The 17,711-nt window shown below is 38.1% G+C and overlaps 1 protein-coding gene across 9 annotated transcripts in view; it reads left to right on the plus strand.

Moving 5' to 3' along the window:
• DOP1A (DOP1 leucine zipper like protein A) overlaps positions 1-17,711 on the plus strand; it is a 93,082-nt gene that overhangs the window by 57,900 nt on the left and 17,471 nt on the right. For all 9 annotated transcript variants that reach the window (XM_048845129.2, XM_075126550.1, XM_075126551.1 and 6 more), the window contains 11 exons: positions 84-343; positions 1,071-3,060; positions 3,163-3,274; positions 5,243-5,425; positions 6,936-7,061; positions 7,576-7,710; positions 8,528-8,583; positions 10,300-10,404; positions 11,421-11,487; positions 15,631-15,775; positions 16,067-16,146. In XM_048845129.2, coding sequence (XP_048701086.2) covers positions 84-343; positions 1,071-3,060; positions 3,163-3,274; positions 5,243-5,425; positions 6,936-7,061; positions 7,576-7,710; positions 8,528-8,583; positions 10,300-10,404; positions 11,421-11,487; positions 15,631-15,775; positions 16,067-16,146 — 3,259 coding nt within the window. The remainder of the gene's footprint in view (positions 1-83; positions 344-1,070; positions 3,061-3,162; positions 3,275-5,242; positions 5,426-6,935; positions 7,062-7,575; positions 7,711-8,527; positions 8,584-10,299; positions 10,405-11,420; positions 11,488-15,630; positions 15,776-16,066; positions 16,147-17,711) is intronic.

Below are 17,711 nucleotides of genomic sequence, written 5' to 3' on the forward strand. Positions count from 1 at the left end.
TGAAGTTTAATGTAGATTAGATTAAAATAGATTATATTCTGTAGTAGCAACATGTTAGATTTATTCCTGTTTTTTTCCCCCAGGTCTTTGTTCATTATGCTGGACAGCCTTAATAGCTTAGATGGTTCTACCTGGTCAGTGGGGCAAGCATGGTTAAACCAAGTACTCCAAAGACATGACATTGCAAGAGTACTTGAACCTTTGCTTCTACTGCTACTACATCCAAAAACACAGAGAGTTTCTGTGCAACGAGTTCAGGCTGAGTGCTACTGGAATAAGTCTCCTCACTACCCTGAAGAAGAAACTGAAAAGCACTTCATGCAAAAATTTAGCTGTGGTGATGGTAAGTACAATTTAACCCCCTCAAAAATTCCTTAATAACTAACATTTTATTAATTTAAGTATATATAATATTTTATGTATTTTTGTCCATATAACATGAAACAGATGGCAGAAGAAACACCAGGCGTGATTTGCATATTAAATAGTTTTCAGAACTGCCAGCATTTAGGATGCTGGTAAAGATTATATTCTCTTTCCAAAAAATTTTTTAGTCTCAGTGAAAACTTCTCTGTGGGTTCAACTCTGCAGCATGCCAAATATTTGGAGTACAGTTAAAACAACTTTTCCCTTGTATATGTCACAGTTTCAGGGATAACTGCACCTTTCACCTCCACCTCTACAGCTCCTTGAGGGCATCCACTTGAGGTTTCAGGCTTCTTAGGAGTAACCTCTCTCAGTCGGAGACCTCTGTCTCTCTCTCTCTCTCTCTCTCTCTCTCTCCAGGGGTTTAGACTTGCTTTGTGCTGTTAAACAGTCACCCCTATCCACTTCAGAAGTGGTTGAAGCTATCCTATTAATCATTTAATTGATGGGTGAAGCTCTGCTTTATACAGTTAGTAAATGGACATTTAAGTTGCTTTATGATCTTTCAGGATGAAAGGTGCAAAGTATAATAATTTTATTTAAATGTAAGTTTTTATTATTTCTGCTTATATCTCAAGTTCAAAGTAAACCTAAAGAAAAACTATTCGTAGGCCGTAACTATTTTTTGTGATTTCTTTTTTAAGCATTTTCTCACATGCCTGTAAGCCAACGACAACTCATTACACCTAAAGAAAACAATGAAAAACAACTTATCATGGATGAAATGGGGAACTTCAGTCTCACAGTTAACCCTTTGAGTGACAGACTGTCCTTGTTAAGTACTAGCAGTGAGACTATTCCAATGGTGGTGTCTGATTTTGACCTTCCCGACCATCAAATAGAAATACTCCAGAGTTCTGACTCTGGCTGTTCACAGTCATCTGCTGGAGACAACCTGAGCTATGAGGTGGAGGCAGAAAGCCTCGGTGCTCAGAATAGTTCTCAGACATTGCGAGAAGACTCACCTGATGAAATTGTGCACCAGGTGGTTACTGACTTGATATGCAAGGTAGTAAGTGGTCTTGGAGAGGAGACCGAATCCGTTAAACATGATCTGCATCCCGATGATGTTTCATCTAAATTCAGTACTTTAGATCACTCTGAGGAGGTTTCTAAAAGTGAAGATGAAAATATTCAAAGCAGCCAGAACAGTTTGTTTGGTGATGACAGTTCTCAGTTATTATCTGCTTCGATTGAGACTGGACTTGAAAGACTAATGGATTCATCACCTTGTACTGGAGTAAGCACTCAGGCCCCCTCTGACCTTACTTTCAGGTCATCAGATGCAAAATCTGGACAAAGAAGTCACAGTAGTATTCAGTTCAGCTTCAAAGGAAAACTACCAGAAAAAATGTCAGAAAAAGAAACTATTGTTAAAGAGGCTGGTAAGCAACCAGGAGCAAAGCCCAAAGTGAAAATAGCCAGAAGGAAAGATGAAGACAAGAAAAAAGCACAAACAGAAAAGCTTAAACAAACCAGTATTTTCTTTAGTGATGGTCTTGATTTAGAGAATTGGTACAGCTGTGGAGAGGGAGAAATTTCAGAAATAGAGAGTGATGTGGGGTCTCCAGGAATACGAAAATCTCCTAGTTTTAACATTCATCCATTATATCAACATGTTTTGCTTTATCTCCAGTTATATGACTCCTCAAGAACCTTATATGCTTTTTCTGCAATCAAAGCAATCTTGAAAACAAACCCCTCTGCTTTTGTAAATGCCATCTCTACTACCAGTGTCAACAATGTATACACTCCTCAGCTGTCCTTGCTTCAGAATCTTTTAGCCAGGCATCGAATATCTGTTATGGGCAAAGACTTCTATAGTCACATTCCAGTGGACTCTAATCATAACTTTAGGAGTTCTATGTACATAGAAATTCTTATCTCTCTATGTTTATACTATATGAGGAGCCACTATCCAACTCATGTAAAGGTAACCCCACAAGATCTAATAGGAAACCGCAATATGCAGATGATGAGCATTGAAATTTTGACACTTCTCTTTTCTGAACTGGCAAAAGTAATAGAAAGTTCTGCAAAGGGCTTTCCTAGCTTTATTTCAGACATGTTATCCAAATGCAAGGTTCAGAAAGTGATCCTGCACTGTTTGCTATCTTCTATCTTTAGTGCACAGAAGTGGCACAGTGAAAAGGTAGCTGGTAAAAACATAGTTGTTATTGAAGAAGGTCTCTCTGAAGACAGCCTTATCAACTTTTCTGAAGATGAATTTGACAGTGGCAGTACTCTACAGTCACAGCTCTTAAAAGTGCTTCAGCGACTAATTGTCTTAGAGCATAGAGTAATGACCGTGCCTGAGGAGAACGAAACAGGCTTTGAATTTGTCATTACTGACTTGGAGCAGATTAACCCACAGCAGCCAATGACTTCACTTCAGTACTTACACTCCCAACCAATAACCTCTCAAGGCATGTTTCTCTGTGCAGTAATAAGAGCTTTACACCAACACTGTGCCTGTAAAATGCACCCCCAGTGGATTGGCCTAATCACGTCTACTCTGCCTTACATGGGAAAAGTTCTACAAAGAGTGGTAGTTTCTGTGACCCTCCAGCTTTGCAGGAATTTGGATAATTTAATTCAGCAGTATAAATATGAAACAGGATTATCCGATAGCAGGCATGTATATACTTTTTTTCTTTTTGCAAATTTGATCATATATTTAAGTGTTTACTTAGCTGTGTGGAGCAAATTCACAACAAACTCAATGTTGCATTTTAGGCCGCTTTGGATGGCATCAATTACTCCACCAGATATGATTCTTACCCTGTTAGAAGGCATCACAACAATAATTCATTACTGTCTACTTGATCCGTCTACACAGTATCATCAGGTAAACTTAGTCAAGTATCTGAGAGGCTTCTTATGTCACATTTGTTAAATTAGAGTGTATTGTCTACATTTGGAATGCTTGTAATGTTGCATTTGCTCTGAATTTAAGTTTGAGGTGCTTGTGGGGAACATATTCGTAGAATCATAAAATACCAGAGTTGGAAGGGACCTCAGGAGATCATCTAGTCCAACCCCCTGCTCAAAAAGCAGGACCAATCCTCAATTTTTTTTGCCCCAGATCCCTAAATGGCCCCCTCAAGGACTGAACTCACAACCCTGGGTTTAGCAGGCCAATGATCAAACCACGGAGCTATCCCTCCCCCCAATATATATTCAATATATTTAAATCATAATGAATTATTTTTGGGTAATAATTGGGATTTAGAGAATTCTTATAAGAGAAAGCATTATTCATTGATAACATATTGTATACAAACCATAAATTTTTCCAATCGTTGCATGTATTCTCCAAAGATTCAGTTGTCATAAAGCCTTATTCTTGGAGTCCATGCTCCTACACAAGAGCAAGGGTGGGAATTCCTCCACCTCAGAATTCTAAAGGGTTAGTTCCAGCAGCCAAACTTAACTGTGGAACTTACTATTGGTGCCACACTTTGTTGTTCCTGAATATGGTTGGGTTCTGTGTTCACCTACCTAGTTAACTCTGCTACTTGGATTTACGCTCTTTAGAAACAAAACTTTCTGTCGGAATGTCCATTCTAGTGCCTCTTCCTGCTAGCTTGAAGCTTTGTATATTAGCAGCTTGACTTCTGGCTCTGACAATATTTTGTAGCTGCAGCTGGGTGCATAGTCTATATACTGGGCATTTGGCCCTGAACCTAATGGACCACTTTTTCTTGTTGACTGTTTAGCTTTATTTAAATATATATTTTCTATCCCTTTCCCCAACTCTTCAGTATTCACCATCAAAATACTTATTACCTGTCTTTGCAAGTAGATAATGTTGTTATGGTATTCATTATAGCACTAATTCTGAAGTAATGTTAATCACTTGCAAAGGCATTTACCAAGATTTAAATGTAATCACTGTAGAAATAGAGATGATAATGAAAAACCCTCAGACCTTCAGAATATGCCCCAGTCTAATTGATAGCATTTTTAACATATCCCCTACCAACTTATCTATGTACCCCATGGATAAGTACAATCTTTGCTTTGTATGCCTTGTGAAGGATAATGCTGGGCTGGATCTGCTTGCAGGTGTCACTACAAGCCCTGTGGTCCTGGATTAAGCACATTCCGCAACACTTCTGATAAATCCGTACAGTCAGAAATACCACTGGGTGTTAAGATTTTGTGTTAGCACTAGCCACATCAGCAGATGTCTATGGGGATGAGCGAGGAAACTATGCTTTGACATCTTCCAGCCATACAGCTCCACTCAATATGCCAGTGTCATATTTGCCTATTGTGACACTGAATTTCTTATGCGATGTTTGGGAATAAAGCAGTAAACAGAGGCCATTGAGTATGGAAGATACACTGGTTAGTTTTGGCCAAACTAAAATCTCTACATGCATTGTAATCAGAATATAAAACTGTAGGGTAAATCTTTATACATTCTGAAAACTCACACTTTTTTATATTTATATTTCACTAAATCAATGCATTGTACAATAGATATTAAAGGTGCTACTTTATTATTTGAGAAGCGTACACTGCTAAAGGAATATGCTTCCTATTGCTCCTTAAAATACAAATTTATATTAATAGACACATCATGCCAGAGGAATTGAAAAGACATTAAAAAAAATACTGATTTTTCATTTTCTTGCTGTTATTCAGAACAAACAGGGTAAACATCTTACAAAAGCCTATGTAGATGTTCATCCTAAAATCACAGTGTAAAATGTTTAGCTGTTCTTGTTATTTCTTCATTTATATAATTTTGCTAATGCTAGTATGTAGATATTTAATGCTGGGTTGTCATTTTTTATAATACCTCTAGCTTTTGGTTAATGTAGACCAGAAACACTTGTTTGAAGCACGCAGTGGAATCCTGTCTATCCTTCATATGATCATGTCGTCTGTGACTTTGCTGTGGAGCATACTGCACCAGGCAGATTCTTCAGAGAAAACAACTGCTGCAGCAGCTGCATCTGTTACCACTATTAATCTTGGATCAACAAAGGTCAGAACATCAGGAGTAACATGGTTTGAATTGTGCATGGTTACCTTTGTCAAACCAAATCTAACTGTATTCCATTAGTATTTCTTAGAAGAGTCAACTTTTGCAATACCTGAGTTGTCCCCAGGCTAAGAGGGGATGGGCAGCCAGTTTATAATTAGTTTACAATTTGCTTTGGTAAAATGTATAAGTTCTGACAAAAATATGATTTTCCAGTTAGTACTGTACTGATGACATAACATCACCCGTGAACAATAGCTGAAGCAGAGAGAAGGGGAAGTGTTCACATTGTAAACCATTTAAAATACCATTTTATATCTCTAAGGTTATAGAATATTTGTTTAAAATCTTTACAAAAATCTCACCATATATTTCAATAAACACTTGATCTGACACCCTCATGAGGTTCCATGCTCCATCCAGCTCCTGTTAGCGGCATCATTGTATGGAGAGAGATCATATCAGATCACAGGATGGCGACTGGAAAGAGTAGGTTGCAGACAGGAGGAATTGAACAATATGGTATTTGAGGAGTTTTTCAAAGTATTCCAGTAACATGCTTGATGTCCTGCTTTGCCCATTTATTGGAGTCAGTTCAAACTCTTCCGCTATTGAAGGAATTTTGTGTTTTTGTAAACAAATTCAGGTTATCTGATATGATACATGGATTTTAGTGTGATTTCCACATAGTCGTAATGTTACTTTATGTACTACAAACCTGTTCACCTTAATATACACAATATTATTTTTTGATGTATGTATAAAAAAAGGGACACCATGCTACAGGTTTTTACAACATATCCATTGAAACTAATGGCATTTAATTCTCTGTATTGTCTTTCTATAAACACCTACTTCCTGGTCATATTCATGTTGGCAAAAAGACTCTCTGAAATCAGTTTCCTTACAGAAGGGATGACCCATACTGCATATTTCACGAAGACAAGATCATCCTTTGTACTCCAGAATAATTGGTTACCTAAGTTTAATACTTACATACATCACAGATTGTTCTCTTTTTGTTTTGCCTGAAGCTTCAGTAGTCAAGAGCATTTGTCATATGCTGGATGTGAGAAGAGCTGTTAAGATTTATCTTGATTAGAACAAAACTAATTCAGGACAATATCTAGGATGACCTTTTCCTGTACTTCACCCCATTCAAGATAAATCCTTTGGGTGCCATGACAACGGCCACTTCAAAGTCAAGCATAGAGTTAATATGGTTGGATAAGGAGTTACTGTAAAGAACTTTTGTATGATCTGTTTAATGCTTCAGTACATCTTTGGAAGCAGTTATCTGAATGAGTGCAGAAGGGGCATGGCTAAACTCTGGAAGTCCATATAGAAGTCTACGCTTGCCTCTGGTATTTGCAAGAAGAGAAGTGCTGCCCAAATATTACAGAATAGGAGAGGGATCGTTCTCAGAAATTTTTCAGTGTGGTATGTCAGTCAGTTAGAGTATAAAGTTTGGATTCTTGTTTCAATGTGTGCACATTCTCTTTCTGTGTTTCAGAATTTGAGGCAGCAGATTCTTGAATTGTTGGGCCCAATATCAATGAATCACGGTGTTCACTTTATGGCTGCTGTTGCATTTGTATGGAATGAGAGGAGACAAAACAAAAACACTTCTAGAACAAAGGTATGTGCATGTCGCTAGTTGACATGGCTACTTGAATAAGTGGTAATCTGATTTACTGGATTTCCACTATTTGTCTTTAGAACCTACTTCAAAAAATTCAAGCTAAGATTTTTGGGGTCAAATGAAACATTATGCAAATCCTTTTCATAAGTGCATTTATGTTTATGCATGTGTCCGCATGGTCAAATAACCACACATTTATTTTAGAATTGAATAAAATTGTTAATTTTTTTATAATAGAATTTTTTAAAAAACCATTATTGTAAGTGACTAATATTTAAAATAGAGACTTCAAAGGAAAGTGACCGTCAATGAATATCTGGTAAACTATTTGTCCAAAAAATTTCATCTACCTCTCGTTCCTACAAGTTTGTTTGTTTGTTTGTTTTTTAAATATTCTTAGCTTCTCATGCATTGTCCTTTACTTTGGAAAACTATTCTCATCAACAACTTCTACGCTGGACAACACTATTAACTGTAATAGTAATGTATAGCATATGTTGGTCTTTTCCAGGTTATTCCTACAGCCAGTGAAGAACAGCTTCTACTGGTAGAGCTAGTTCGCTCTATCAGTGTTATGAGAACAGAGACTGTTATACAAACAGTAAAAGAAGTTTTAAAGCAGCCTCCAGCCATAGCCAAGGACAAGGTAGGAAAATCACAGAGTTGTTGCTAGTTCATATGATGCTATTTTAGAAGTGATAAATTGTACAAGTACTCAAATTGTGCTGAAGGAACATGCTACCAATGTGCTGTAGGTTGGTAACAGGTGTCCGCTACCAAAATCTGTTTCTGGTAATTTCTTCTTAATCCTATTGTATGTAGAAAACCATTTTTCTCTCATTTAAAAAATATATTTAGTGAAAGATGCTAGATTGACAGCATTTGAATTATATAATCAATTGTGTTTCATATTTCAAAAATAAGCAAGTTCAGGTTAACAAAGTAGTTGTGCCACCTGTGGAGTATCATATACTGATTTAAAATTCACTCTTTTGGATACCTACTAGATAGGAGGATTAATCGGATGTGACTCTTTTTTTTTTTCATGGGGGCTAAGATATTTTTAAGGCTGGGATGCCCCAGGATTCCCATTCTTTTCTCCTTTGTTATTGCTTTTGAAAGGCCTCGTATCATCTGTCCAGTTGAGGGAGGTCTAGATGTGATCTCTGGCCCCTCACTCTGGAGCCTGTTAGTGGCGTTCTGTGATTCAGCTAGGGTGGAGGGGATAGGGGAGAGTGCTTCAGAGTAACATTAGGTTTTACATGGCTAAGATTTTTGCTGCCCAAGTGTGACACTCAGACACCCCTCTGAGTGCATTGCAATTTAATTTGACCTCAAGCTATCCACTGTTTTGTTACCTTTTAAAACCTGGTAGTTGGTTCAACACCCACTGTTTTTGCTGAGGTAAACAAAAAGACAAAAGTCAATTTCTTCCTGGTGACACTGATTTCTTGTCTTTCTAGAAGCATCTGTCATTGGAAGTCTGCATGCTGCAATTTTTCTATGCTTATATTCAAAGGTAAGACAATGAGGCTGTAGATCCTTTATTGTTTTCTTTCTGTATCATCAGTCAGTAGATAACTATGAAAGAGAATCTGGACATTTTATATCCTTAACAGAAAGTTACCTCCCTCTGATTTACTACAACAGACCGAAAGGTTACATGAGAAAAAAACAGTTTTCTCCTTAGTAATCTATGAGCTATATCCACTTAGACTCAGCATTGCAATGCCTAACTTCTAGGCACACTGACACCTAGTAGAATCCACAGTCCTGAGTTAGGTGCCCAGGCTCCCTAGACAATGCTTGGGGAGAATTAGGCACCTAAGAATGGGATGCACAAAAGCCAGCAAGCTAAGTGGAGAGCTGCCTAAGCTAGCCATTAGAAAATACTGAAGACAGAGGTGGAGCCTAAGCCCTGCTCCTCAAAGGGAATTAGGCACATAATGGGAGGCACCTCGCTAGGGATTTATAGCCATGAACCCTCTCCAAGAGTTAGGCACGTCAGCCAGGTCAGTCCTTTCTTGCAGAAAATGGAGGGGGAGGAAGAGGTGGAGATGTCCCCCTAATATTCAATAGCTTAGTGTTTGAGCACTCACCCAGGACCTGGGGGATCGGGGCTCAAATTCCCTCTCTGCCTGTTGTGGAGTAAGAACTTGAACCTAGGTCTCCCATCTCTCCAGCGAGTGCTCTAATCACTGGGCTATAGGGTATTCTCTCAATCTGTCCCATTGGAGCTGTTCCACTTTGTGTAAATAAATAAATATTCATTGGACTAGAGAGAGCGTGAGATTATTCTATAGCACAGTGGTCAGGCACTTACCTGAAAGACCCAAGTTCCAGCCCCTGTTCTAATGAATATCTAATTATTTATACAAAGTGGAACAGTTTCAACAGAGAGATGGAGAGACCTGCCCAAGAATACCTATATGGTTAGGGCACTCCCCATGCAGGTAGGAGACCCGAGTTCAGGCAGAATGGGGATTTGATCCTGGGTGAGTGCTCTAACCACTGGGTTATTGGGCATAAATACACTACTACTACTGAATGGGTCCTGATATGGTAGCTATGCTCTGATAACACCTACCAGATTGGGCCCCTCAGGTGAGATAGGCAGAAGAATGCCTAGTTTGTGGATCTCACTGGGGTTTAGACATGATCTGTGTATCAGGAGTGAGGTGGCTTTGTGCATGTCCACCAGCAGAAACATAGGTGGAATTTAGCTACCTACAAGGTAAGGGGGCAGCTGATTGGAGGTTTTGAGAATCCAAATTTTGCAGTTAGGTGCCTAAAGTGGCAGTTATGCACCTAAATTCATTTGTGGGTCTAGCTGGTTTGTGTTATTTTATATTATAGATGAAAAGGGAATCTTCTGGGTTCCTCAATTCCTCCTTTATCTTTCATTCTCTCCCCTAAATGGAAAGGCCCACAGCAAACCTCTCTGCAGCTGAGGAAGACTGGACTCAGACCCCTCCAGACTCATCAGTACCACTTCAGTCATTGGCCAGAGAGGGTGTCTTCTTCCCCATACCTTCAGAGTCTGGCACATTACCTCCCCATTTCTATTGATCTGTTAACCAAGTGGGTGAGACAGGTCCTAAATTTTGATCTCCTGTATGTGAACAGTGCTTTTGGTTGGCACTAAAGTTGGTGTTGTCAGACAGGAGAGATGGGACAATAGAAAATTTGACACTTGACATGATTTTATCACTTTAACTCTCTCATCATCTTACAGGATTCCAGTGTCCAGCTTAGTAGACAGCTGGGCAACACTATTGCTTCTTCTGAAGGATTCTGTACAACTCAGTCTTCCAGCACCAGGGCAGTTTCTCATACTTGGGTGAGCAGTTACACTTACAATTTCTAACAAAATTGTGATCCCATAAATGTAAAATTATATAAAGGGCAAGTGTTTAAAATCTTGATTTAATTACTTGTAGTTTTGACTGGAGAAAAATTCCTATTTCCTAGAGACCTTCTTGACAAAGATTTATCTTCAGTGCAGTATCTTACTTGAAAGAATGTTGATCACATACAAATGTTGATTCTTATATTGCTCCGACAATTTTTCTGGAAGAAGCACTTCTGGTATGAGTGTAGTACTATCTTCATCCAGTTCTCAGCTTCCCTCAGTCACATTGCCAACGGTGTGGTAATTATGAATACTTGTGATGCTAGTTTGTGAGGTCTCCCAACACATTTTTTCCATAGGCCATCAGAGAGCCATTAGATGAAAATGACTTTTTGTCACTTTCACCCGTGGTCAAATTTAAATAAGAGACCTACATATGTCAAACTCCATATCTCATTATTAATCCCCTCAGCTACCAGGACCCTCTAAACAGTAGTTTTAAATGTTTAAATTTACTCAATAAGTCACTCTTATGACTATTTATTTTGTATATTTTCCTCTCATGTGATATAGGATTAATTACCAGCCCAGAAACAGTTTGCTGAACTTCAGAAATAAAATGCTGAATACGGTCATTTGTGTTAAGCACTGAACAATATTCTCTGTAAATTGTAGTAATATTGTAGTGAAGTGTTAAATCAAATAGCCACAAATTAATTTGTCCAAAAACCTCTCCATGAAGATATTTTTGGATGGATTCCAATGTTACAGCTACTTGAAAACTATTAATTATACAAATTGTCTGTAACAATCAAAATAAATTTCAGACATTTGGAAATGGGTCTTTTGGAATTTTAGCAAACTAAAGGGAAGTAGCTGAAGTTTCAACTAATGTGTACTGTGCATGTGAATTTGCCATGGAATTTTTGCCTGTTATTCTAAAATAATGCAATATTTTATTTTAAGATTATCATCAGTTTTCATTTAATATATTTTCTTTTTAGTGTTCTAAATGAGTTTATTATGAAAAACCCAAGTCTGGAGAATAAGAAAGATCAAAGAGATCTTCAGGTAAAAAATACGTTTTTGTATAAATTTACTGTTAAAATATTCTTCAGTAAATGCCTAACTGCTGAGAGTACAGCATATCTGATCTTTCCTGTACATTTAAAAAAAATATTTTTAAGCAACTGATCTTGTTATAATGGCTTTTTTATTTCCTTTTGTAGTTTTTTCTATTGCTTATAGTTGTTATATTTTTCTTAATACTGTATTTAACTTAAAATTTTCTTGCTGTAACTTAAACCCGTTGCTATTTGTTCTGTCCTCATTATTAACATTTCTCCCATTAGTCATCTTTCTGTGGACTGTGCCTTGCCTAGGTTTGTTAATTTTATATCACAGTTCTTATTTTCTCAACATTTATCACTTCTGTTGCTGCCCTCTGAGCTTTCTAAGCTTCATTTCTTTTTTTAAAAAATGTTGGAACCCAACACTGAATGCAGTACTCCAACTGAAGCTAAATAGCACTAAGCAGAGAAGATTAATTACCTTGCTGCTTGTACTTGAGGTACTCCTGTTAATACAGCTTGGATTAGTATTTTATGTAGAGGCATTGCAGTTTGGACTCATGTTCAGTTTATGATGCTCTACTACAACCCCCAGACACTTCTCTATGGTACTGCCACAAATCATCATTCATCTAGTCTATGGGCAAAACATGCAGTCAGATATGCATGTTGTCAAGGTTCCTTCCCCACTCTGAACTCTAGGGTACAGATGTGGGGACCTGCATGAAAAACCCCCTAAGCTTATTTTTACCAGCTTAGGTTAAAACTTCCCCAAGGTACAAACTATTTTACCTTTTGCTCCTGGACTTTATTGCTGCCACCACCAAACGTCTAACAAATATGTAACAGGGAAAGAGCCCACCTAGAAACGTCTTCCCCCCAAAATCCTCCCAAACCCTACACCCCCTTTCCTGGGGAAAGCTTGATAAAAATCCTCACCAATTTGCATAGGTGAACACAGACCCAAACTCTTGGATCTTAAGAACAATGAAAAAGCAATCAGGTTCTTAAAAGAAGAAGTTTAATTGAAGAAAAAGTAAAAGAATCACCTGTGTAAAATCAGGATGGTAAATACCTTACAGGGTAATCAGATTCAAAACAGAGAATCCCTCTAGGCAAAACCTTAAGTTACAAAAAGACAAAAAAACAGGAATATACATTCCATTCAGCACAACTTATTTTATCAGCCATTTAAACAAAACAGAATCTAACGCATATCTAACTAGATTGCTTATTAGCCCTTTACAGGAGTTCTGACCTGCATTCCTGCTCTGGTCCCGGCAAAAGCAACACATAGACTGAGAGAACCCTTTGTTTCCCCGCCCCCCAGCTTTGAAAGTATCTTGTCTCCTCATTGGTCATTTTGGTCAGGTGCCAGTGAGGTTATCTTTAGCTTCGTAACCCTTTACAGGTGAAAGGGTTTTTTCCTCTGGCCAGGAGGGATTTAAAGGTAGTTAGCCTTCCCTTTATGATACATGTACTTACTGAATCTAAAATATACCTTAAGTGAATTCTCTTGTGAGCTTGAACACTTGACTACTTTTTTTGTAAAAAGAAAAGGAGGACTTGTGACACCTTAGAGACTAACACATTTTATTTGAGCATAAGCTTTCGTGAGCTACAGCTCACTTCATCGGATGCATTCAGTGGAAAATACAGTGAGGAGATTTATATACACAGAGAACATGAAACAATGGGTGTTACCATACACACTGTAACGAGAGTGATCAGGTAAGGTGAGCTATTACCAGCAGGAGAGCGGGGAGTGATAATCAAGGTGGGCCACTTCTGTAGTGATAATCAAGGTGGGCCATTTCCAGCAGTTGACAAGAACGTCTGAAGAACAGTTGGGGAGGTGGGGGGGGAATAAACATGGGGAAATAGTTTTACTTTGTGTAATGACCCATCCACTCCCAGTCTTTATTCAAGCCTAAGTTAATTGTATTCAGTTTGCAAATTAATTCCAATTCAGTAGTCTCTCTTTGGAGTCTGTTTCTGAAGGTTTTTTTGTTGAAGAATTGCCACTTTTAGGTCTGTAATTGAGTGACCAAAGAGATTGAAGTGTTCTCCGACTGGTTTTTGAATGTTATAATTCTTGACGTCTGATTTGTGTCCATTTATTCTTTTACGTAGAGACTGTCCAGTTTGGCCAATGTACATGGCAGAGGGCCATTGCTGGCACATGATGGCATATATCACATTGGTAGATGTGCAGGTGAATGAGCCTCTGGTAGTGTGGCTGATGTGATTAGGCCGTATGATGGCGTCCCCTGAATAGATATGTGGACACAGTTGGCAACGGGCTTTGTTGCAAGGATAGTTCCTGGGTTAGTGGTTCTGGTGTGTGGTTGCTGGTGAGTATTTGCTTCAGGTTGGGGGGCTGTCTGTAAGCAAGGACTGGCCTCTCTCCCAAGATCTGTGAGAGTGATGGGTCGTCCTTCAGGATAGGTTGTAGATCCTTGATGATGCGTTGGAGAGGTTTTAGTTGGGGGCTGAAGGTGATGGCTAGTGGTGTTCTGTTATTTTCTTTGTTGGGCCTGTCCTGTAGTAGGTAACTTCTGGGTACTCTTCTGGCTCTGTCAACCCCTCAGACAGAGACAAACACCTACAAGATCTCGATCAAGCATTCTTACAACTACAATATCCATCTGCTGAAGTGAAGAAACAGATTGACAGAGCTAGAAGACTGGGAGTGGATGGGTCATTACACAAAGTAAAACTATTTCCCCATTTTTATTCTGCCCCCCCCACTCCCCGCCCCCACTGTTCCTCAGATGTTCTTGTCTGCTGGAAATGGCCCACCTTGATTATCACTACAAAAGGTCCCCCACCCTCCCGCTCTCCTGCTGGTAATAGCTCACCTTACCTGATCACTCTCCTTACAGTGTGTATAGTAACACCCATTGTTTCATGTTCTCTGTGTATATAAACCTCCCCACTGTATTTTCCACTGAATGCATCCAGTGAAGTGAGCTGTAGCTCACCAAAGCTTATGCTCAAATAAATTGGTTAGTCTCTAAGGTGCCACAACTCCTCCTCTTCTTTTTGCGGATACAGACTAACACGGCTGCTACTCTGAAACCTACTTTTTTTGTGTTTCTCCTATAATTCCAAACCTGCTTAACTCCTGATCAGAGTGCCTGAAACGTTAGCTGCAAAGACATATTGTACTGTAGCAGTCATGCTGTTTACCATCGGAAATCACTTTCCTGAACAACTTTCAGGATCATGAGTTAATTCATGTCTCTGATAGAGTAAGTTATTCTTTGATGTTAGGTGAAAAGGCATGCTGTTGGGGGGAAAGGTCTGTTACACAAGCTTTTTAAGCACACTTGTATATATCATATATTACCATATATGACATACCTTTACTTCACCTGTGATCATTGCAAAAATGTTGCACCTCCCATTGCTTTAATTTTGAATGTAAACTCTTTGTGATGGTAAACAGTAGATAGTCCAGCGGAGGTCACATGCTCTATTTGTGATAGGTGATATTTTTGGAAAAAGCAATCCAGGATTATGAAATAATCTTTCAAATTATCCATTGAGACCTTGATATTTCAACTGAAACACAAAGGTGCTTCAGATTAAAAGGGGGGAAAAAAAGAGTTTAATATCCAGAACGAGATTTTGTGAATGGACACAACACACTTAAATTTTCCCAGTCATAGGGATGGCTATTGAATAAACCTTATTTCTGTGTTTTTTTTAAATGAAGATGTGAAAACTATTGCTGCAATCAGATCCATATAGCCTTCCACTTCTTACTCATAGATAAAGCCACTAAGCATGTAATTGTTTCATTTTCCTGATTTCAGACCAGTTCTCTGATTTATCAGAATTATTTTGCATTTCACTTCTATCCTCTGAAGTGTTTGTGCTACCTTTCAACTTCATACCATCTACCAATTTGATTAATCAATTGGCTAAGATCTGTTCACCTCATCCTCCAAGGAGTATTCATCATTGCTGATGTTGAACAGAAGTGAATCCAGAACAGAACCCTATGATATCCCATTCTATAATTCCTCTTCTCCTGACACTGAGCTAATGAGTATCTGTGTAGACAACATATCTCAGGATAACCAATTTACTCTTTTACACAAGGTTCTTTACACATTTGTTTCTTGCTTTCCATCAGGATGTAACTCACAAAATAGTGGATGCCATTGGTGCCATTGCTGGTTCTTCCTTGGAACAGACTACTTGGCTAAGACGAAACCTAGAGGTCAAACCCTCCCCCAAGATAATGGTTGATGGAAACAACTTGGAATCGGATGTTGAAGGTAGCTTATTTTCCCGTTATTCAAAATCAAATATTGAATTAATTTATTGATTCCCTTCACGTTACTGAAAAATGACAGATTTTATAATATTAGACGTTTGCTAAATCAGATTTAGTGCTGTTGTGCGGAGTACTGAGCTATATTAAACCTAATGCACATGGTGAAACAAAAAACAGTCAGTTTTCCATGTCTTGGAATATATTTACTTTTAAATATTTATTTTTGTAGATATTGATATAAGGTACATAGTTTCCAAAATCAATTGTCTCTTGCTGTCACTTTTTCTTTTAGATATGTTGTATCCAGCTCTGGAAACCTCAAATATAACTCCTTCAGTTTATAGCGTCCATGCATTAACATTACTTTCTGAGGTAAATGTTTCTTCAGTTATACTACATGCTGGTTTCTTATAATACAGAGGGACATAGAGAGATTAGAAATATGCACAGAAACATGCACATGAGATTCAATTCAGAAGAATACTAGTTAAATATCTATGGGAAAAATAATTGAAATATATATATGCACAATGGGGAAAAGAAATGCATAAAGAGGCCTAAGAGTGATAATGGACAGCAAATGTATACATGAATTTGCCATTTTGTTGGTTATTTGCTAAGAACTGGCAATGTTCTCAACGTTGTACAATTATCATTTGTGTGGTGGTGCTGTCCATAGGCCCCAATCACTCTCATTGGGCTGAAAACAAAAAGTGACCATGTGATCAGAGAGTCATTGAGGTTCAGAACAGTGACTACTGACAGATGTCTAATAGGCAAAATAATCCTCATATCTGTCAAGGGGTTCCTGTCGTCTGCCCTGACTTCTGTCCTAGACATATTTATTTGTATGATTTTGTTAATTTGCTGTATTAGTTTGTGGTGATTGATATTATATTTTATTTGCATTTTGTGGGGAAAAAAGGAAAATTTGACAGTAGCCATTGAAGTCAATGGACACAGGTTCCTGCCATGTGCCAGGGTATTAATCTTTGTAATCCTGACATGTTATACATGTGCAGTGACTTGTACCAGGGTTTGCTGGAAGAAATTGAGTGAGGAATTTGGGGTGTTTGGTAAGGATTTTTGTGACAGGGTTTATGTTATATAGGCATTGTATGGATGAATTTATGTGCTGGTAATTGTGAACTAATGCTTATATTTTGTGGGCTATGCTATAGCGCAGGGGTTGGCAACCTTTCAGAAGTGGTGTGCTGAGTCTTCATTTATTCCCTCCAATTGAAGGTTTCGCATGCCAGTAATACATTTTAACATTTTTAGAAGGTCTCTTTCTATAAGTCTGTAATATATAACTAAACAATTGTTGTATGTAAAGTAAATAAGGTTTTTAAAATGTTTAAGAAGCTTCATTTAAAATTAAATTAAAATGCAGAGCCCCCCGGACCGGTGGCCAGGACCTGGGCAGTGTGAGTGCCACTGAAAATCAGCTTGCGTGCCGCTTTTGCCACGCGTGCCATAGGTTACCTACTCTTGCTGTAGTGTGTCTTAGCTGAGAGTTCATGTATTTTTATTTTTAAATATATCTTTATACTTCGTGTTCTAAATTTTGTACAATACCTCAGATTTGATAACATTTGTATTAAATTTGAATAAATTAATAATACTTACATAGTTGCCACTCCCCTTATCAGTCATATCAGAAGTGTCACGGGTTAAATGGGCATGGAGATTTACCCAAGAAATGGCTCTTCATTGGGAGGAGAATGTAGAAAAGTTTACAGCACAATCACCTGTGGATGGATTTAATTGTATCTTAAGCGCTAAATTCACTTTATAAAAGAGAACCTACACATTTTTTAAAAGGGAAAGATTTTATAATTTATAAAAAGAAAAGGAGTACTTGTGGAGACTAACCAATTTATTTGAGCATAAGCTTTCGTGAGCTACAGCTCACTTCATCGGATGCATACTGTGGA

The sequence above is a fragment of the Caretta caretta genome, chromosome 3, assembly GCF_965140235.1.
Source record: "Caretta caretta isolate rCarCar2 chromosome 3, rCarCar1.hap1, whole genome shotgun sequence".
In the NCBI taxonomy this organism is placed as follows: Eukaryota; Metazoa; Chordata; order Testudines; family Cheloniidae; genus Caretta; species Caretta caretta.